Source organism: Equus przewalskii, chromosome 9 (assembly GCF_037783145.1).
Source record: "Equus przewalskii isolate Varuska chromosome 9, EquPr2, whole genome shotgun sequence".
Taxonomy (NCBI): domain Eukaryota; kingdom Metazoa; phylum Chordata; class Mammalia; order Perissodactyla; family Equidae; genus Equus; species Equus przewalskii.
This window is the reverse complement of record NC_091839.1, coordinates 60,956,005-60,978,903: the sequence shown is the minus strand read 5'-3', so window position 1 is coordinate 60,978,903 and position 22,899 is coordinate 60,956,005. Positions and strand designations below refer to the sequence as shown.

The 22,899-nt window shown below is 37.8% G+C and overlaps 2 protein-coding genes across 8 annotated transcripts in view; one reads left to right on the top strand and one right to left on the bottom strand.

The window, feature by feature from the left end:
* Nucleotides 1-7,584, bottom strand: part of FAM229B (family with sequence similarity 229 member B) — a 14,859-nt gene extending 7,275 nt beyond the window's left edge. The window contains exon 1 of one of the 5 annotated variants that reach the window (XM_070559314.1): nucleotides 7,451-7,584. The gene's annotated coding sequence lies outside the window, so the exon portion shown is untranslated. Of the gene's footprint in view, nucleotides 1-7,439 lie in introns of all 5 variants that reach the window. The other 4 variants (XM_008514786.2, XM_070559315.1, XM_008514785.2 and 1 more) reach the window with 4 other exon arrangements.
* TUBE1 (tubulin epsilon 1) overlaps nucleotides 7,360-22,899 on the top strand; it is a 19,979-nt gene continuing 4,439 nt past the window's right edge. The window contains exons 1-10 of one of the 3 annotated variants that reach the window (XM_070559307.1): nucleotides 7,681-7,752; nucleotides 7,854-7,927; nucleotides 9,185-9,237; nucleotides 10,414-10,528; nucleotides 11,604-11,661; nucleotides 14,762-14,877; nucleotides 16,497-16,618; nucleotides 20,735-20,922; nucleotides 21,111-21,286; nucleotides 22,085-22,225. In XM_070559307.1, the coding sequence (XP_070415408.1) occupies nucleotides 9,225-9,237; nucleotides 10,414-10,528; nucleotides 11,604-11,661; nucleotides 14,762-14,877; nucleotides 16,497-16,618; nucleotides 20,735-20,922; nucleotides 21,111-21,286; nucleotides 22,085-22,225 (929 nt within the window). In that variant the 5' untranslated portion in view covers nucleotides 7,681-7,752; nucleotides 7,854-7,927; nucleotides 9,185-9,224. Of the gene's footprint in view, nucleotides 7,753-7,853; nucleotides 7,928-9,184; nucleotides 9,238-10,413; nucleotides 10,529-11,603; nucleotides 11,662-14,761; nucleotides 14,878-16,496; nucleotides 16,619-20,734; nucleotides 20,923-21,110; nucleotides 21,287-22,084; nucleotides 22,226-22,899 lie in introns of all 3 variants that reach the window. The other 2 variants (XM_008514787.2, XM_008514788.2) reach the window with 2 other exon arrangements.

Sequence of the window (22,899 nt, the reverse complement as noted above, 5' to 3'; positions counted from 1 at the left end):
CTGAGCATTTTTTTTTAAAAGTTTGGCACCTGAGCTAACAACTGTTACCAATCTTTTTTTTTTTCTTCCTGCTTTTTCTCCCCCAAATCCCCCAGTACATAGTTGTATATTTTTTAGTTGTGGGTCCTTCTAGCTGTGGCATGTGGGACGCTGCCTTACCATGGCCTGATGAGCAGTGCCATGTCTGTGCCCAGGATCCAAACTGGCGAAACCCTGGGCCACCAAAGCAGAGTGCACAAACTTAACCACTCAGCATGGGGCCGGCCCACAACTGAGCATTTTTATGAATCTATTTTACCTCTATTATTGGTTTATTGCTCTAACTCTTTGTGTTTTGTTTTGTTTTTGATTACTTCAGGGTTTATAGTACATATCTTCAACTTTTCACAGTCTTCCTTCAAATGACATTATACCACTTCACATATACTATAAAAAACCTTATAAGTATATTCCATTCCCCTCTCCCATCCTGTATTATTTTGTTGTCATATATTTTACTTCTACATATATTATAAACCCCACAATACATTATTATTAGTTTTTCTTTAAACAATTATCTTTTTAAGAAATTTGAAAAGCAAGAGAAGTCTCTCATATTTACCCACATATTTATCACTTTTAGTGTTCTTTACCCAGATTTCCATCCAACATCATTCTCCTTTTGTCTAAAGGTTTTCATTCAACAGTTCTGGTCCACTGGTGATTAATTCATTCAGCTTTTGTATGTCTTTATTTCATCTTCATTTCTGAACAAAATGTTTGCTAGGTTTAGAATTCTAAGATGAGAGTTTTGTGCTTTTTTACTTTGAATGTTTTTCTCCACTGTTTTCTGGCTTGCATTGTTTCCATCAAGGCCTGCCGTTATTCTTATCTTTGTTCTTCTATATGTAGTGTGCCTTTTTTCTCTGGGTGCTTTTAAGGTTTTCTCTTTATCACTGACAATAAGAAATTTGATTTTAATGTACTTGGTATAGTTTTCTCCCTGTTTCTTGTCTCTAAGGTTTATTGATCTTCTTGGGTCTGTAGGTTCATAATTTTTATCACATTTGGAAATTTCTCAGCCATTATTTCTTCAAATATTTTTTGTTTCCTCCCTCTGGAACTCCAATTACATATATATAATCCTGTTGGAAGTTGTCCTACAGGACATTAATCCTGCTTTTTTTTTATTATCTTGTTTCTTCTCTATTTTATTTTGTATAATTCTATTAATATGGTCACTTTAAGTTCATTTCTCTTTTGCAATGTCTAATCCGCTCTTAATTCCATCCTGTGTGTTTTTCATCTTAGACAAAGTATTTTTTATCTCAAGAAGTCTAATTTGGACTCAGCTTATGTAGCCACTGTCTTCCAAAAAATAATTGAACTGGAGACTGACATCAGCATCATGGCAGAGTGAGCTCTTCCCTTAGTCTCTCCGCACTAAGATACAATGAAAAGGACATTCATATACCAACAGAGGATATTCAAACAACACAAAAGATGTCTGAGAGATCCATGCAGACACACATCTGAAGATGGGGGTGCTGGACCCCCCCCCCAAGAGTCAATGGAAGGAGATAAGCAGATCTCCTCCCTCTTCCCCAGTGGCAGCAGGCAGCAACCTAGGGTGCGGGACCTTGCACAGCAGCCAGTGTGCAACTCTAAGAGGAGAAGGGGAATAAGGTAGCTCTTTGCAGGAATGCTCTCATTTTTGGAGTTGTCTCTCAGCCCACTGGAATGCTCCACACCAAGGCAGCTAAGCTATCATGGGGGTGTCCCCTGCAAGCCAAGCAGCCCAGGCAGGCAGATAGTGAGTGCAGAGTGAGAGTGTATGGGATTGTGCACACGAAAGGAAGCACCCCTTCACCCCCTTCCACCTGGTGCTCCACCTCAGCCAGTCAGCCAGAGCAGGGGATCCCCACCTGAGCACCTGCACATACGTGTGTAAAGCAGCAGTGGCCAGGAGGCAAATGCAGACAGGTCCTGTCAGCACAGTTTCCAATGGACAGGCACAATTGCCAGGGGTCACAGTCAGCTGAGAAAACACAACTCCTGCCCCCCTCCAATGGCAGCAGGTGGAATCTGTGACCAGATACTACCACTATGTGACAGCAAAAGTCCACCCCATCAAACAGCATGAAGAAGTATATTAACGCTCCAGACCAGAGGAAAAAGACAAGTACCCAGAGGTCAATCCTGAAGTCACAGAAATTTACAATCTAAATGATAGAGAATTCAAAATAGTTATAAAGAAACTCAACAGGTTACAAGAAAACTCAGAAAGACAGTTCAATGAACTCAGGAATAAAATCAATGAACAGAGAGAATTCTTCACAAAATAGACTAAAACTATAAACAAGCACTCAGAAATGCTGGAGATGAAGAACACAATGAATGAGATAAAAATCTAGAATCCTTAAAAAAGAGAGCTGATATTACAGAAGTCTAATTTGGGTCTTTTATAGTTCTTTGCCTCTTCCTAGTCTGTTCATGCTTCCTTTTGCCTTTTGAACATATGGAGTATATTTATAAATTGTTTTAATATCCTTGTCTACTAATTCTTTCATGTGTGCCATTTCTTGGTGTGTTTTTACTGACTGATTTTTCATCTCATTATGGAGTGTATTTTCCTACATTTTTGCATATCTTGCAATTTTTGATTTGATGCCAGACATTGTGAATTTTACTTTGTTGAATGCTGGATTTTATTTTTAGTCCTCTTAGTACTTTCAAGTTTGGGTCTGGGACAGTTATTTGGAAACTGTGGTCTCTTGGAGGCTTGACTTTATGCTTTCTTAGGCTCACTCAGAACAGCCTTTCTTCGACAGCTAATTTGTCTCCACTGCTGAGGCAATACCTTTCTGTGTGCTCAACTCAATGCCCCCACCTATTACAAGCTTCCTCCACTCAAGATATTAGGAGTGAATTAGTTCCAGCCCTGTGTAAACCCCAGGAATTGTTCTGCCTGCTTCTTTCCAATGGTTCTTTCCTCAGTTTTGGGTAATTTCCACACATGCATGCACTGATCAGTACGCAGTTTAAGGTTCACCTTAACCCCAGGAAGATCTCCAGAGCTTTCTCTGTATACTCACTCCTCTCTGGCATTGTGCCCTACAAATTCTGGCTGCACTGGTCCCCCAGAATTCTCAACTTTGTCTCCCCAGCTCAGGGTGGCCACTGGGCTGTGTTTGGGCTCTATTCATTAGAAAGAAGTCATTATGTTCAGCCCTAGACTCTATAAAGGATAGAATTACACAAAAATAGGAGGCAGAGATCATTGGGGGACCTCTTAGAGGATGCCTACCGCAGACGCTGTATTCTGATGTCATGTCTGACAATGCTTGTGAAGTACTTACAAAAGTTTTTCCTCAAATATTTCTGGCTTTATTTTTTCCAGAAATTGTAATTCCTAACCCCTTTATGATCACTTAGAGCCCACGTGCCTAATTTTGGCCAGAGAGTTAACAGCAGCCATTAACTGCAGTGCAAGACCCTCCTGAGCTATTTTTCTCTCTGCCACAAAAACCAGGAATGCACCAAATAGCAGCAGCTCAACAGCCTGGGTACCAGAGTGAGGATAACTTAAAGCATAGCCACCAGACATCCCCCAGTGGATATGAATCATGTGCAAAAAACAAACTCAGTTGTTTTACACCACTGAGATTTGGGGGTTGGTTGTTACCACAGCATAATAAAATTTATGCTGATTTGTCCAGACTCGTGTACTTCCATAACAAAAACCTAAAATTTAAGTCACTAGCATACTGGTCAAGCAGGAAGTGACAAGGAAATTGTTATTGGAAGCTGAAAAACTGCATATCTATACTATTCAGTGGCAAACATACTGGAAAAACCTTTGGAAAACTGTGATAACCTAGAAGGCAGATAATTTACTAATGAACTTGAATGCTAGGTGAAGAGGTTCAAAGACAATGTTAACGACACATTGGTTGCTGCTGGTTGTGGCTATGTTTGTCAAGTTACATGAGAAAGAGATGCATTCAGAAAGTAGAGTGCAACTAGGAATAAAACTGGACAGAGTACCCACAAATTCAAATTATACTTAAATGACAACTTGGTAAACCATACAAATACACTTTTCTTGGAACACATTTTATTCCCCCTCAGAACTTTGCAGTGTTTTTTCAATGCCTTCCAGTACTGACTGTGCTATAGATGAGTCCAAAGGAGACTGTTTTTTCTCCAAATACATCCCCCTTTTTGCTTCTTGCCTGGGTACCTAGAGAATTCTTTTTTTATTCTGAAAATTAAATACCTTAACCTGGTTACATACTTTAGTGTTGACTGTTTTATACAAATTTTTCCATGGAACATGACATATCCTTTTAATCTATAAATTTTTCTTCCTTTTTAATTTTTTTTATAACGGTAAGTACATTTCTTCTTGCATTTGCTGTGTTCTCTATTTCAGGGACACAATCTTATTGAACCATCTTTGTTTCTTCCATATATATTATCTTCTAAGAGTTTTAATACTTTTGTCCTTTGCCTCAGTGTTCTCTGTGATTATCTCATGCTTTTCCTCTACATCAGTAATTTGACTTTCAGCTCTCTAGTCTGTTTCCTCATGCTTCTAATTATTTATTAGACCTTTAAAGTGGTTTTTTCATCTTTAATTTCCTTGGCTCTTTTATCTCCATTTTAGTTGATTTAGGAATTAAATATTCACTGACTACCTATAGTATACCAGGCCAGGTTCTAGGTACTAGGGATATAGTAGTGAACAAAACAAGCAGGACTCAGCTGTCACAGAGCTTGCTTCTCAATACATTATTGTAGCATCTTGGCTTTGAGTTCCTGCATTGCTGAATTCATATTCTTAAGTTTCTCTGAAACACAAAGAACATATGATGGATTTTCTCTTTTTCCTCTTAGGTTAGGCTTTAGCCAGGTCATGTACTTCATCCATCTTTTGCATGCTATTCTCCTTACATCCTTTTACAGTAGTAGTCTGCATGATTCTCAATGATTTTTTTCTCTTGCTCATATTTAATATATGAAATTCTGTCCAATACATTAGCTTGGTATGTTAGTCAGCTATTGCTCCAATACTATTGCACCCCAAATCTCAGCAGCTTCAACCACAAACGTTTTTCTCACTCTTAAGACTGTGGATAGCCTGCTTTTCATCTGATCTCCACTTGCCTCACCTGGGTTTGACTAGGAGCAGCAAGACTCCACATTTCGATTGAGATTCAGATTCAGATCTGTCCACAAGGCTTCATTATTTTGGGAAGAGCAGCCACCTGAGGCAGGTTTTCTCAGGAAAAACAGCAAAGTCCAAGAGGCAAAAGCATGCAAGCATATCTAAAACCCCTGCTTGTTTCACACCTAACATCATTCCATTGGCCAAGACAAGCCACATGACCAAGCCCAGCATCAATGGGGCAAAGATGTATACTCTGCCTACTCTACTAGACCAGGAAGTACTGCACAGCCATGTGTGGAGGGAGAGAGTGAAGAATCCAGAATAATAATCCAATCTACCATACTCCGCTATTACGTGGGTAAATTCTTCTTGACTTCTTTCCTACTTATCTGAAACCTATTCTTCCACTTATACCTAGACTTTGAAAGGTAAGTCACATTTTCTTTTTCATTGTGTTTGTATCAGTGGAGGTATATTAGAGAGAATGCCATTAGGGCTATGTGCAGCTTTCCAGGATGGTCTGGGTTCTGCTTGCTCTTCTGAGAGTTTGTTGAAAATCTCACATGAGGTCTCAGTCCATCTAATTATGAGTGCATTCAACTCCAGGATATGCTCAGATTTATGACTTCAATGTGGTCTCTTGGAAAATATAAACTCTAAAAAGTTCTCCTGCCTCTGTTGATGTCCTGAAGTGGCCAGTATGTAAGGTTCTACCTTGACGTTTTTTTTTTTTCCTCTGAGGAAGATTGGCCCTGAGCTAACATCTGTGCCAATCTTCCTCCACTTTATAAGTGGGTCGCTGCCTCACCATGGTTGACAAGTGGTGTAGGTCCGCACCCAGGATCCAAACCCATGAACTGGGGCTGCTGAAGTGGAGCACATGCCAAATTTAACTACTACGCCACAGGGCCAGCCCCTCTACTTTGACTCTTAAGCAGAATTGCCTCTCAGTCTGATTCTCTCCAGACTGAAGTTATTAAGATTTGTTAGGCCTTTCTTAATTTGACTTTGTTCCCATGTATGACTCCTGGGAAATAATGTCTGGGACCTAATTACAGCATGGGGGGTATCACTCTGCAGAAGCCAGAACATGAGACGAGCTGGCACCATAGCTCACTGATGCAGATCTGCTCACATCACTGCCTATGAACTGGACGAAGCTTTGCAAATTTTGGAAGCCCCAGACTTTGGGACTTCAACATCAAGACCTGAAGAGAAGTGTTGGAGGTACACTGACACCATGCTAACCAATACACAGTAAAGAGTAAAATCCAGCAAGTGCAAAAATTCTTGATTAAAATTTCCCTATTAATCTCAAGAGATATAAGTACTAAGATGAAAAACATGCAAATGGAAATGTAAGAAAGCTTCAGCACCATAAACCACCCATTGCAACTTCAAACTTAACCAGCTATCAGAAATGCAGTGGCAACTATTTGTCTTGGTGGGGGGATGTGTTCCAATCCATCGAATATTGCAGTTCATATTACCACACACTAACAGCACATATGACTTTTTAAAAAAAGGAAGTCTTTCTAAGATTTTGTAGTTCCTCAGAATTTTGGGGGAACATACTAATTTTCATTAAAGGAGTGCTTGAGTTCTTAACTGAAATGTAGTCTAAATTGATCAATGAGTTTACAGTATTTTTCAATTTTTGGCAATTTTAAGGAGTTGGTAATTTTCAAAAAAGCCTGATTTTTCAATCTTCTCCTTTCTTCCATCTAAACACTATACATACATCAAATGCCTAGTTTTAATCCCACATCTTCCATCAGACTTCTATTGGTCTACATCCACATCCACTGAATCCTATTGCACTTATAGTTAGCGCCACACAATATTGTAAGTCACACTCTTTTTAGTATTTCGTGTGTGTCTTCAATTAGGTTGTGCGCTTCTTGGAGCTGGATCCATGTCTTAATTTCTTTTGAATCCTCCAGAGAACCTAAAAGTTAATGTTGGGAGCACACAGTGTTCAACAAAGACTGGTTGAGTCTCTGAAGCGCCACCCTTGTCAACGGGCAGAACTCCATAGTTTCGGTTGTGCCCTGACACCGTTTATTTGTCTAGAGTTTCTTTGTGCCCATCGACAATGTTCGCTTTCTATTAGAACAAAAGGCTTTGTTGGACAGAGATCCTAACGCTGGGTCCCGAGGAACGTGAATAAACGGATTTTGACCCACCGCCCAGGATGTTGAGACTGTGAAAGAAGTCTAAGTCTCTGATAGCCCATGAACAGTCTTAAAGACGCATGTTTTAAAACCCCACTCCAAAGCCTAGTTACCCGCCAGTTACCCCGGCCTCCGGAGCTGCTCAAAGATGTTGACAAGGCAGCGAGGATCTGCGGTCCGAAGGACCAGGCGCTATGGTAACCGTGAGACGCAGTGCGCTTGCGCAGCCATGTGACGGAAAATTGTTCCCTGAACCTGGAGAAGTGCTTAGCTACGGCAGCGACTTACGGCAGCGGCGTGACTTACGGTCGCCCCGCCCCCTCGGAGAGCTCCGTTCGTGCGCCCGGGGAATACAAAGGCGGCGCGGGTTCCTAAGTGCGCTGAGCGGGCAGCGCTGCAGCATGACCCAGTCGGTGATCGTACAGGGTAAGCTGCACCGGCAGGGTGGGGACCCGGTCTCCGCGGAGCCGAGCGGCCTTGTTTGCCGCCTAATGTCCGCTCTCCTTCCTTCCTCTCCTTGATCGCAGTCGGCCAGTGCGGAAACCAGATAGGCTGCTGCTTCTGGGACCTGGCGCTGAGGGAGCACGCCGCGGTCAACCAGGTACCGGCCCCGCCCGGGGAGCCCCCTCGCCCGTCACCGAGGCGCTTCCAACAGATAAGCAAGAATTACTTTAGTTGAGCTTTTATCTGACTGATATAAGTTGTATGGGATCTTGTCATTAAAGAACAAACTGTTTTGTTTTTTTGTTTGGTTTTTTAAATTTTTTATTGAGTTAATGATAGGTTACAATCTTGTGAAATTTCAGTTGTACATTATTGTCTGTCAGTCGTGTTGTAGGTGCATCCCTTCACCCTTTGTGCCCACCTCCACCCCCCTTTCCCCTGGTAGCCACTAATCTGTTCTCTTTGTCCACATGTTTAAGTTCCTCATATGAGTGGAGTCATACAGAGATTGTCCTTCTCTATCTGGCTTATTTCACTTATCATAATTCCCTCAAGGTCCATCCATGTTGTTGCAAATGGGATGATTTTGTTCTTTTTTATGGCTGAGTAGTATTCCGTTGTATATATATATACCACATCTTCTTTATCCAGTCATCTGTTGATGGACACTTAGGTTGCTTCCACGTCTTGGCTATTGTAAATAATGCTGCAGTAAACATTGGGGTGCATGGGACTTTTGGAATTGCTGACTTCAAGCTCTTTGGATAAATACCCAGTAGTGGAATGGCTGGATCATATGGCAGTTCTATTTTTAGTTTTTTGAGGAATCTCCATACTGTTTTCCATAGTGGCTGCACCAGTTTGCATTCCCACCAGCAGTGTATGAGGGTTCCTTTTTCTCCACAACCTCTCCAACATTTGTTACTATTTGAAGAACAAACTGTTTTTAAAAGTATGTTGGCATTAGGAACACTGGCCAGAAACCTTAGTCTTAAGTTTCCGTAATGCTCAGTCTCCTCTTTATCAGGGTTCTTGTGAAGAGCGATGAGATAGCGTATGTGAAAGTACTTTGTAAAATAGGTCACACGTGTGGTATTATATTCCTTAATTTAACCATCAGCTTTTAAAGTGATCACCAAGAATCCAGAGAAAGCTTTCATGTGTTACACCTGTTCTCCAAGCCTAGGGGGAGTCCGTCCTTCAGCCTTCTCTGCTGAACTGAATCCATAGATGCCTGCTTACTGTTCGCTAGATTGGAAGAATCAGTCTAAGCATTTTACGATAATGTGCTTTTTCTTCTCATAGCCACATACCAGACATTACAGTATTGTGGGATTATTAAATTGAGAAGACTTTATTTGAGAAAGAGGAAAAACTTAATCAAATGCTATAAATATATTTTTTCTTGTTTTAGAAAGGAATTTATGATGAGGCAATAAGCAGCTTCTTTAGAAATGTGGATACCAGGTAAGATGGGATTAAAGTCTGTCATATAGCGTAATGATTCTTTTCATGTCAGTAGGTTGGGAGAGAATTCTTCAAAGGACAATAAAAACAGCTGATTACTGTAAAGAAGTTGTCTAGCTTTTTGTTTGTTTGTTTTTCTCGTTATTGAAAGCATATTTATTCTCATATCTTTAATATTCTCATATCATTCTGCAGAGCATTACAGGTTTCCTTTTAAGGCCATATTAAAGAACAGAAAGAACCTTTAGTATGCCTTCATTTAACTTGACCTTGAAATAAAGTTTCACTAAAGGAATGCTAAAGGTTTCCCTCAGGGTATCTTGTTAACGTATTCAGTAATGGCTAACTTTTGAAAGAAAAAATATATTGTTTACGTTTCTCTGATATTATTTGTGGTCAGGAATATTTGCTGTATGCAGTGAATGTGCTAAAAAGGAGAAAGGCAGTTGTCAGATTAGATTACTTTTGTTTATTTAATAAAGAGTATATGTATGTATATGTCTTCTACCTGAAAGAGTAATTTGGCTTTCAGGGTATGTCCATAAGCTTTTAAAGTTAAATCATTAAGTTCATGCACTTTCAAAATACATAATAAAACTAAACTGGAGGGGCATGAGCTGAAAAATATATACTTGATATCCAGCTTTAATCTAATTCACTAAAAATTCCAGTTCTAGTTTGAATTAGTTAGCTGGGTATTTGAGGCAGTTATCTCCTAGGGAAGGCTAATTTGTCCCCAAATCCTTGGTAAATTCCAGAGTCTAACCCTCGGGCTTGCAGACTCAGAAACCTTGTTGATAGTTTGAGAATGGGTCCACTACTCTCCAGTACAAGCAGATAAACCAAACTCAAGGAGAATGGGAGATTTAAAAACAGTCAATGTAGTAATCGATAGTAGGAACTGTAACTCAAGAAGACTACATACTCATTTCCCTTCAAAAGCACATTCTTTTCTGTAGGAAATCTACCCAACAACTCAGTGATAGATAGTTTCTTGGTGACTATAGAATCAGACCAAGGGAAGTTTGGTGTGTTACCTTAATGACTGGTGTCATTTATCTTTATTTGATGAAGATATGTCATATAGACTAGATTCCATCTTGTTTGTGAACTAGAACATCCTGTCCCCTAAATACTATTAAGAGACTCATATTTGCTATTTAATACTTCTTTTAGGTGCTTCCCTTCTAACTAAGTTCCTACTCCCATCCCCTCTATTGGTGATGGCCAATCCTTTCACTGAGTATTATATAGTGGAGACTCAGCCTGGGAGCAATTCTCTCTTAATAAGGTGACTTTACACAACTATATTCTCATCTACTCTGTTTTATAATTTAACCTGAGAGCATTCTTATTTCCCCAGTATCGAGTTTGGGGAGAAGAGGCTTGGTATCTTGCTCTTCTTTCCATGTGCTATCAACACATGTAGCATCTGTTCCACAGTTAGTACAAAAAATCTTTGTCAAAAACAAGACCACATCTTTGTGTACGCTTCTGTATCTATTTGAGGAAATGATCACACCTTTTTAATAACATGATAGGAATTTGCCTGTAACAGGGGTGGGCAGACCTTTCCTGTAAAGGCCAGATGATAAATATTTTAGGTTTTGCAGACCATAAGGTCTGTGTCACATCTACTCAACTCTGCCATTGTAGCATGAATGCAGGTATAGATAGTATGTAAACAAATGGATGTTGTTATGTTCAAATAAAACTTTATTTAGGAAAACAAGCAGCTGGTGAGATTTGGCCCGAGGACTATAGTTTACCAACCCCTGACCTGTAGCATCATCTGTGCTCAGTTCAGCTTCCCTTCATATGTTCTGTCTTCTTATAAACTATATTGACTTCTACACTGTGTTTGATCATAGATTTATTTACTTTGGTAGCTTATGTTAAACATGAAATTCTAGGAACAGCCTTAGATACTCTGGTGTATAACTGGTATATCAGTTGATGTGTTGGGCTGCAACAGGAGACCGCATTAATGGTGGCTTAAGCAATAAAGGTAATAAGCAAAGGTAAACTATAAGCTGGCAGCCTCCACTCCAGGAATCACATGGGCACCAACTGCGTCTGATGGTTTTTATCAGAAAAGCTTCCCAGAATACCTTTTATCTCATTAGTCAGAACTGGATTACATGGCCAGCCCTAACTACAAAGAAAGCCGGGGAATAAGTACCTGCTTCTTCAGCCCAATGGGAGGTAGACAAAGGAGAAGGAGATTAGGAATGGCTCCTTCTTCGTTGCCTTTTGTGTGTGCCTCCCCTGGCCTATATCTAGCCAAATGGAAGTTAACTTTATTACCCGATAGCACTATTAGCTATAGAAGATCTTAGGACCTTTTCTTATTTTTTATCTTTCAGAGTGGTCGGTGATGGTGGCAGTATTTCCAAGGGGAAAATTTGTTCTTTAAAAGCACGAGTAAGAGATATACACTTGGATTCTTAACATTGCATGTGTTTTTAAAATAACTATACTTCTGTACCTATCATGAGAATAAAATTTCAACTTCTCAAATTAAAAAAAAGTGTTTACTAAACCACATTTAATCTGAATATAATTAAGCAGACATTTGTGTCTGCCTGAAACTTTGGGAGGAAAATTTTGTGCTTAAAGTAAAAAAACCTGCATAGTTAGCATTTTTTCCTAAATGTTTCAGGAGAAATACACATCTAGACAAATGATAACAAAAGAAGCTTTCTCAACTCTAAGCCTGAAGTACATCCTAATGCAAATTAGTTTTTTGTTGGAAGATTTATTTGCATCAGAGTTACTACTCCCAATAGAGGGTGGATCCAGCAGCATTATAATGAATAAATAGCCTAAGCATGTAAGGCCTCCTGAACAAAAGTACTTTGAGTCAACAGCCCATATTTGGTCTTACTCTCATTCCAGGAAGCTTCTCTTCAGTAGTGGTTTCTCCAACAAACTGCTTTTTCCAACTGTTGATCAATAATCTTTGACTATAACAAAAAAGAAAGGCATTTAAATGCTGTGGAAGTAATTGAGACGATAAGTATCAGACCCGGAGTAGTGGCCGTAAGAGTGGAAAGCAATAGTGTTGTGGTACCTGGGAACCATCTCCTTGGATCTGTGGTCTCTGATGTCCTTGGGAAACAAAATTCAGAGCAGAGACCATGTGCTTGCAGCCTGTTAGGTTAATTGATGAACACTTGGTATACTCCATGCCATGGAGAGCGCTGACCTCCCAATCCAAATCTTACTCGGAGAGAGAAAAACAAACGTTGACATTTCCTAGGCCACTCCCAATTTGAGCTCTTTCCCACCACCATATCAGCGAGCCAGGTGGGAGGGGGTGGAAACCCTACTGGGAAAGAATAAATCACCGTGCTTCTGTAGCCTTTGACTTTTGTCCTGGAAGACTCCGTTGGAGTCTTGGTGTTATGTGGCTGTGATTACTGAAGAGTCTAGGCTTCACGTAACTTGGTGGTTGGGTCCCTCCACCATGCCCAGTATCTTAACGTTAACAGGCAATTACTGAGAATTTTGTAAATCCTATATTACAATTAAGGGAAAGCCCAAAGGCCAGAAAGCTATCACCAGGTGGCTCTGGAAGAAAAATAAGCATCAAATCCTGGAACCATTGTGACTCCAGGCCTTGGACGGCTAAGTAAAGGACCCAGAATAATTCCTCTTAATTTTAATGAATTTCCAAGGGGAAAACATCAAAGCCCTGATGTGACTAGGGAAGATTGGAAGAGCTATATACTGTGTCAGAGTTTTAATGCTAAGTGACTGTGACAGTTATGATTCTATCAAAACTGACTTCAGGAGGTGCTTGTCAGTTTGTATTCTGCATGTCGCTCCCTTTGCCAGATTGCAGGATAATTGAGGGTATGGCTTAATCTTCCACAAGTTATCTCAGTAAATCTGTTTTGGAACAAGGCCAGTATAAGCTAATTTTTTCTTTTTGTAATCTTTATGTGGTTGATTAGGTGTTAAAATTGGCCTTTAAGGTAAAAATTGCATGTTATCAGAAATATCCTTGAAAATCCCTAAAATTGCCAGTAAATAACCCTATATAGTCCTGTGTCTGTTAAAGTGCATGTATATTGATTTCTGTATATAAAGGAGCACATTTGTAAAACATAATTTTGTAGTCTTTCTAAGATACTTCTATAATATACCTATATACTGGGAGGTATATTATTATATAATTAGTAATATAATATTCTTAATACACTGTGTAATAAAACTATTTTAACTGCCGGCTTACAGTAACACTGTTAATCAACTACACAAATAGTTGAATTCACAAAGTTTAAATGGGCATAAATTATAACTCCACTGTAGTCAGTACTCTGTAGATATCAAACTTGACTGTCTCCCTTCGATAAGATAGAGTGTAGTTTGGTGGTTAAGAATGAAGAGTCTGCAGCCAGGCTAGCCAGGTTTGAATCTCAGCTGCACCACTTTCTAGCTGGGTGATCACAGCCAAGTTATTTAACTTTTCTAGGCCTCAGTTGCCTCATGTGTGAAGTGAGGATAATTATAGTACCTCTGCGTAGGGTTGTGAGGATTAAATGGGGTGATACATGTAAAGTACTTAGAACAGTGGCATGTAGGTGCTTAGCGTTACGTGGTCACAAGATCTGAAAAAGCCCATAAACCAAGCACTTGTGTGACACTGAATCAAAGAGTTAATAGCTTTATAATGGACTCTGAGGTTAATTCAGAATATGTTTTTCAGCTTTGCTTTTCTTATCTATTTAACTATTTATTTTACTTTTTCACTCTTCTTCCTCCTTGTAGAAAATATGGGAAATAAAGGACAAGACAGTGGGGATAAGGGCATATAATCCTACTGCCAAGCTATCCCTGCTTACATTTTGCTATATTTCCTTGCAGTCTTTTCCGTTTTTCTTTCCATAGTTAATTTCATGTTTTATATTCTCATTCTCTTATCAGTAATAGAGGCTATCTCCCATGTCAGTAAAATTTGTAGTAATGAATTAGATGGTGAGTTACTTGGGAGGAGGGACCCTGTTATCATCTTTGACATCTATCCAGTGCCTTCACTTGGCACATAATAGGAAGCTTACTGATTTGAATTGGACAATTTTTAACTGATTCATAGAGAGCAGCATGGTTGTTCCTAGTGAGCAAATGCATTCATGCATGCTACATTTATTGAGAATTTTTTCTGGTTAAGGTTACCTTCTAGGTTTCTGAGATCTTGTTCTCAAGAAATTTATAGTCACATAGGCACATGAATAAAACAACTGTTAGAAAATCAGTTGAGGGGATTATTCCGTTCCTTTTTTTCCCCACTTGGTACTTTGGAATAGGATAAGAGTTTTGAATCCATCTTTAATTGGATTCCACCTTTCACGCAGGGTGAAATTATTTTTTAATTCTTACAATAGATTCTACATAAAGATTTGATTAAGCTTAAACTATAAAAAGAACAATGCAACCCTAGCTCATAAATTCTTTTCATTTACAGAGTGACGAATTCTACAGAAAAGTATGCTAATTAAGGTTTCTTTCTCTTTCTCAGGCTGTCTTGATTGACATGGAGGAAGGAGTAGTAAATGAAATTCTGCAGGGACCATTGAGAGATGTATTTGACAGCAAGCAGCTCATCACTGATATTTCTGGTTCGGGGAATAATTGGTGAGGACATGCTGAACAGAAAACTTGAATGTCAAGCCACAGCCCTGGTGGCCTAGTGGTGAAAGTTTGGCAGGCTCCACTTCAGCAGCCCGAGTTCAGTTCCTGGGCAGAGAACCACACGACTCATCTGTCAGTGGCCATGCTGTGGTGGCAGCTCACATAGAAGAACTAGAAGCACTTACAACTAGAATATACAACTATGCACTGGGGATTTGGGGAGGGGGAAAAAAAGGAGAGGAAGATTCGGAATGTGTTAACTCAGGGCGAATCTTTCCCAGCAAAAAAAGAAATTGAATGTCATCTGAAAAAATAAGCTAGTTTTCTTTCATTCTAATAGGTCCTACTGACAAGAAAGTGAAGAGTAACTTGCCATACCTAACTCTACGCCTTTCAGCCCATCATCTTTTCCTTGATAAATGATGGTGTTTCACAATGCTCAGAAGCCACCTGTTTCCTAGTTCTTTCCGTTTTCTTAAAAAAGGAAAAAATGAATCATGAAAAATTGATTTGCTGAATTCCTTGTTGTTAATTGATCTTGCATAATAATAAATAGTGATGAAAGTTTTAAGTATTTTATAAACTCTGTCACATATTTTATTTGACTCTATCAAGTTTTTCAGTTATTCAGATTTAATGGAATTGATACAGAGATGCAAGCCAGACCAGCGTCCCAGCATCAAGTTCAGCCTGAGGCCGTGTTTGGCCCTTATGTATATATAAATGGTCTCTTCCCAATGGGAGAAAAGCTCCAGCAATGATCATTTAAAAATTTACATTGAGACTGTTTTTGTTTTTTAAAAACTAAGTAGCTCCTTGTTATTTGCAAATCTAATATTCATTATTTTAACTATTTGCAGCCAATCCCTCACGTTCATAATGCGTAGTGATATATAATTATACTGAAGCATGAATTTGAATCTTGTGTTCTCAGACTCATTTGGGGAGAACTAGTCACTTAATAAGTGAGCCCATCTGATCACCTATCTCGCTTTTCTCCAATTGCTGTATAACTTATTCTGAAACTTTTGAGTTACATCTGACTGTGTGTGGGGAAATCATTCTTATATTTTAATACATCATAGTGATACTTGCAAATTTGGTCAGCCAAAAGGTTTACAGAGCCCATGAATATCAGTTTTCTACTGTGTGCCATATCATCTAGTAATAATGTGTGTGTTTTCTCATATTTTAAACCAAAATAGGTTAGTTTAAAAATTTTTAATGTCTTTCTAGTTGACCACATTCTGCTTGATGTGTAAAATTCACTGCAGTCACAGTTTACTTTAAATGGAGATGAGAAAAAACTATGTATAAAATCTTGTGTTGTTGTAATTATACCTTAAGAGAAGGTAAATTTAGAAAACCATAGTTTAATATGATAATGAGCTATCTTATCAGGATATTTGAGGATTATAGATATATAATGTTTATTATATTTTCTACCTTGTATTTTTGGCATATCATAATATGCTTTATTGACATGAAACAAAAATCGAATTTACTTAATTACAGTAAAAATACTTTCTAAAGCTTTTCTATAATCTTTTTATTTAGACCAGAAATAATAAAATCTTGAAATAGATGCATAGATTTTTTTTAATCTATATTCTTATTTTCAGGGCTGTGGGTCACAAAGTTTTTGGCAGTCGTTATCAAGAAGAGATTTTAGAGAAACTTAGAAAGTCGGCGGAGCACTGTGATTGTTTGCAGTGTTTTTTTGTAATACATTCCATGGGAGGAGGTAAAGTTATTCACTTGTTTGCCTATAACAGCGTGAAAGTGCAAGTGGGAATTCATTTTTCAAGCATAAGTCTTATTTTCAGACCTGTGCTTGATAAAGATAGAACTGTTAAGAGTGTGTGTTTATGAATATATGTACATAACCGCTTTTTTATCTTGAATTTTTGTCAAATTGTCGCTATTAACCAATTATTTTTTATTGAAGCCCTTTTAAGAGTCAGTAGAACTGAATCTGACAGTTTATTTTCTCCTACCTTTAGTTTCTTTTTTAAAATTTCCAGCTGCGTTTCAGTACATATGAGTTTTTTGGGAATTTTGACACTTTCTTGTTGTGAGAGTTTGCTTGTGCAGTCCCATATCCTAAGAAGAGCTAAGTATTTCTAGCATGTTCACGTGATGCTTGCCAAAGAATATCAGAATGGGTATGTTCTTTAACCACCTTCAAACCTTTCTTGTCTCCAACAAGTGAAAAAAGTAAAAGAAGTCTTTTCAGTCAATTCCTTTAAATCATGCCTTATGTGGTAATGCGTCACCTTGACCTAGAATAAGTGATCTGCATTGCTTTCTTTCCCCAGGGAAGCCTGTACCTTGCAAGTAAAGTATTTTGCTCCCCTGTTCCATGAAATAGAAACAGATGATAATTTGCTAATTTCAAAATAGGATTAGCCAATTTTATTGTATTTTATTATTATTATTATTATTATTATTACTACTCCTATTATTTTGGTGAGGAAGATTGGCCCTGAGCTAATATCTGTGCCAGTCGTCCTCCATTTTGTATGTGGGATGCTTCCACAGCCTAGCTTGATGAGCCGTATGTAGGTTCCTACCTGAGATCTGAACCCACATACCCTGGGCCACCAGAGCGCAGCACGTGAACTTAACTACTACACTACCAGCCAGCCCCAGGATTAGCCAATTTTGAAAGAAAAATTTACCACATTTTTTTCCTCCAAGTTAAGATTAAGTTTTTTTGTTTTTTTTGTTTTTTTTTTTTTGAGGAAGATTAGCCCTGAGCTAACTACTGCCAGTCCTCCTCTTTTTGCTGAGGAACGCTGGCCCTGAGCTAACATCTGTGCCCATCTTCCTCTCCTTTATATGTGGGACGCCTGCCACAGCATGGCTTGCCAAGCGGTGCCATATCCACACCCGGCATCTGAACCAGTGAACCCGGGCCGCCAAAGTGGAACGTGTGCGCTTAACTGCTGCGCCACCGGGCCGGCCCCTATGATTAAGATTTTATACTCAGCAGGTTATATACAATTGACTTTTTATACATATCTATTATTTCATACGATAGCATTTTAAAATTAAAGTTATAATTGCTCTGTAACCATGCCTTTTGAAGACCATCCTAATCATTTAATTAAGAAGCCAATTTTCTTTGTACTAGTATAATTAACCTGCAAGTTTGATTAAGTTTTCAAAAGAAAACCATTTGATTTATAGTTCATTTTGGTGCCTTTTTTTAATCCCTCTATTACTCTATCTCAGAAGATAAATACTTTATTCATAATTCACTGAAAATGGTAAAAAATAATTTAAATAGTGAAAGTCTCCTTTCCCATATCTAATCCGAGTCCGTCTCTTCACATGAATCAAATTTGCAGTGTTTTTATGTCTATCCTTCCAGATATTTTCTATGCCTATTAAAAGTGGGTATGTATAGGGGCCAGCCCCATGGCCTAGTGGTTAAGTTTGGCATGCTCTGCTTCAGCAGCCTGGGTTCAGTTCCTCGGCGTCGACCTACAGCACTCATCAGTGGCCATGCTGTGGTGGTGACCCCCATACAAAATAGAGATTGGCACAGATGTTAGCTCAGGATGAATCTTCCTCAGCAAGAAAAAAAAAAAAGTGAGTGTGTATATTTTTACATAACCTGATCATGCAATACATAGTATTCTGTAGTGTTTTCACTTTATCTCTTTCCTGAATGTCTTTCAATATTAGCTCTGTCTCATAGAATTCAATTGTGTGAATATACAATAATTTTTAAAATCAGTCCCTCATTGATGGATTTTAAATTGTTTATAGTGTTTAGTTATAACAAACAATCCCTAGTAAACATCTGGTACATACATCTGTGTTCATTTGTGCCACTACAGGTGTAGACAATATCCCTAGAAAGAAAAGTGAGACTAAAGAATATGTACATTTTAAATTTTGATTGATATTGCTGATATACCTTTCTCCATTATTGCACCAATCCATATTATTAGCAACGATGTATGAGAGTTGCCATTTTCCCCCACTGTCACCAATGCTGAGTATTATGAGACACAAATCTGTCTGGTATGTTCAAAATTATATTGTTTTAATTTGCATTACTTAGAAGAAATGTTGAGCATCTTCACATCTATTTGCCATTTGATTTGTTTTGAGTTTCATTTTTATACCCTTTGCCCGTTTTTCTATTGCATTATTCATATTTTCCTGGTGGTTGATTTGTGAGACTTTTTTTTTTTAAATAATTTTTGAGCTTCTCTTTTTTCTTTTTTTTCTGGGAAAGATTCACCCTGAGCTAACATCTGTTGCCAAACTTCCTCTCTTTTTTTATTCCCCAAAGCCCCAGTGCATAGTTGGATATTCTAGTGGTAAGTCCTTCTAGTTCTTCTATGTGAGCCACCACCACAGCATGGCTACTGACAGACAGGTAGTGTGGTTCTGTGCCCGGGAACCAAACCTGGGCCACTGAAGTGGAGGACACTGAACTTTAACCCATAGGCCATCACGACTGGCTCTGAGGCTTCTTTATTAAAGAAATTTAATCTTCCATCATATGTGTTGAAGATTTTCTCTTAGTTTGCCTTTTTATTTTATGGGTTTTTTAAATAGAGGAGTTTTGTTTATTTTTAATGGAGTCAAAACTGTCTTTTCTATAATGGCTCTGGTTTTTTATGATACTTAGAAAGTCCTTCTCATTAAAGATGTTAAAGATTAACAAAAAAATCTCCCTTTCTTTCATCTAGTATTTGTTTTTTGAGGAAGATTAGCCCTGAGCTAACGTCTGCCGCCAATCCTCCTCTTCTTGCTGAGAAAGACTGGTCCTTAGCTAAGATCCATGCCCATCTTCCTTTACTTTATATGTGGGATGCCTGCTACAGCATGGCTTGACAAGCGGTGCATAGGTCAGCACTGGGGATCCCAACCGGCAAACCCAGGGCTGCTGAAGCAGAATGTACGAACTTAACCGCTGCACCACCAGGCCAGCCCCTCATCTAGTATTTTTGACATTGTAGCCTTTAATATTTATCTCCCTGGGTTAGAGCATTGACTTTTAAACTTTTTTTTAACCTGAAGAGCAAGAAATACATATTATATCAACCCAACACATACACAAATTGAAACAAAAGATTCAGAAATTATTACTTAACCCACATATGGCACATTGATATTTCTACTGTTTCGTTTGAGAAAAGAAAACTCTGGTCCTAATCTAAGAAGTTAGTTTCATAGCCCCTAATGGTTCATAATGCATAGTTTGAAAAACACCAATTTAGAGGATTGCATTTTTCTCTGTTCTTAAAAATTTCTGAATTTATATAAATGTAAATCTATGTGCTACAAACTTAATGAGATTCCTAGAGCTTCTGCTTTTTAATAGTAAAATAGTTTCATCTTTGAAAATTTTGTGAATTCAAGGTGCTCATGCTTAATTTTAGACAGTTTTAGCTCAGTGTATAAGTTGCTTAACGTCATGATAGTGTTCTTCATCATTAAATTATATATATACTACACTAAAGATGTCAAGATAGTTTTTTTAAGTTCCTTAACATCAAATATAGACTGAATACTGTCTTAGTTGAATTTTTCACCCTTCAGTCATTTCTTTGGCATCATATAGATATAATTTAGATGTGAAAAGAGTGAAATATAGAAAGACTTTCCAACCACATGGTCAGAGCCAGAGATGGAATTCAGAAGCTTACACCTCGCTACCCATGTTGTCTTCATTTCCTATCTGAAATTAGATTAGTTAATATAAAATCACAGGAATAAGTTGAAAATTTTAAGTCTTTAATATATATTTCTACAAATAAATCATAAAATTCCAAATTCTTCACAATTATATTCTGAAGCATTTATGCTATTTTCTTTTTGAAATTTTAATCCTCAGGAACAGGATCTGGACTTGGCACATATCTTTTAAAGGTGCTTGAGGATGAATTCCCAGAAGTATACAGATTTGTGACTTCAGTTTATCCTTCTGGTGAGGATGATGTCATAACCTCACCTTATAATAGTATCTTGGCAATGAAGGAACTTAATGAGCATGCAGACTGTGTGTTGCCCATTGACAACCAAGTAAGAAATGACATTGTACTTTATGGACATATTTTATATACCTTCAATCTTGTGTTATGTTTATGTGCTTATGTGAAACATTCTCTTCACTTTTCAGCTGTTTTCTTTCTCTTCTTTCCTTCCTAGTAGAATGGCATCTATGTCCACTCTTCTTAATAGCTTCTCTCCCAATATTTTTCCCTTAAAAGTCTTTATTTGACATCATTAGCAAAATTGACCTCGTGGTGAATTCTGGAAAGTTGGGTACAACTATAAAGCCAAAGAGTCTGGTTACTTCAAGTGCTGGGACTTTTAAAAAGTGGCAAGAGAAGCCTTTTGATGCAATGAACAACATTGTGGCAAATCTGCTGCTCAGCCTAACAAGGTAATCCTATTGGTGGTGTACCTGAGGACAGTCTAACAGTTCACTGACGATGTTTCGCAGTAGCATTTTTGTAGTAGCATTTTCTTGTTATTATAAGTTGTAGAAGCTTTGTTAGTTTTTATTTCATTTTGTCTAGTGTTTTCAGATCTTGGAGTGATAGACCAGAATTTTAATTTCTATGGCTCCAAAGCAGCATTTCCCATGCAATATTAATAGATGTTAAGTGATAAAAGGTTTTATGGTAGATACACTTGAGAAACACTTGGACAAAAGTAAAAATATTTTTTTGCTGTAGAATGTCTTAATCTTTTAAACCAGCTAATCTATACCTCCTCATTAGCTGGTCTAAAATATTTCCTTAACTTTGATCTAAAAGATCGCTTGGACATTATTATATCCCAAATAATAGAGTGTATTAAACAGGCCCATGAAGAATTTAGTGAAGTCTATAGAATAATTAAGTAATTATGGACTTATATGTGTTTAACTCAATCTAAAGTCTGTTTTAAGTAAGATATTTTTATATATGTAATGAGCAACTGTAATAGTGTGTTGGTTGCACTTTAGATAATTCAGAAATAAGAACTGCCGTAGATGTGTGTTGTATTTTAATTATCTTTGTACAAGATGTTCATGATTCTAAATTTCACTGATACAGAGAAAGAGATCATATATTCTCTATTGAAGAGCCGTGTATGAAAGGATTTAAGAAAATGCTGTGGAATAAATCAAGCTATGTTCAAAGTATAGAATTTTTAAATTAAATGTTTTTCTCATGCTTTAATGTTAATTTTTTAGCTCTGCGAGATTTGAAGGGTCCCTTAATATGGACCTTAATGAAATCAGCATGAATTTAGTTCCTTTTCCTCAACTGCATTATCTTGTGTCAAGTTTAACACCCCTATATACCCTGGCAGATGTTAACGTTCCTCCTCGAAGGTAAGATGTAGTAACTTTATTCTAATTACTTGAGAACTCGAATTTTTAAGAAAAAAGTTTATAATAACTCTACTTAATATCATTTCTTTGTGAGAAGTATATAAAATACAGTTGATGACAGCCATTTTTCCATTATATGAATGCATCTTTAATTAGAAGTCATTGTTTTAAAATGTCATATTAAACTATTTGAAATTAAATCTAATAACGAAATTTTTAAGCTTATGAAAATTAATAAAGACAGTTTTTACTGAAATAGATTTAAGGGCTTTGAAGTCTGACAGACTTAAGTCTGAATCCTAATTCTATCACTTAAAAGCTACAGCACCTTGGGCAGGTGACACCTCCTCTGAGTTTTTCTCATCTATGTAAGTGAGAGTCAGAGTACCTACCTCCTACACTTGTTGGGTATATTAAATAAGAGTATCATTTAAAGCTCTTGTCACAGCCCAGGACCATAGAAGACTTTCACATGTTACTCTGTATGGTAGCTATTATATGTCATTTCCAGAACACCTTCTTTTATAACTGTGTGTCATTTTTAAGCATAAAACTTAGATCAGTTTACTTAACAAAAAATGTATTGAAAGACAGTCTTGGCATATACAGTGATGAAGAGCTTGAAGAGTTCACGCTAGCATTCACAGTTGACTGAAGGAAAAGGTCCTGTCAGA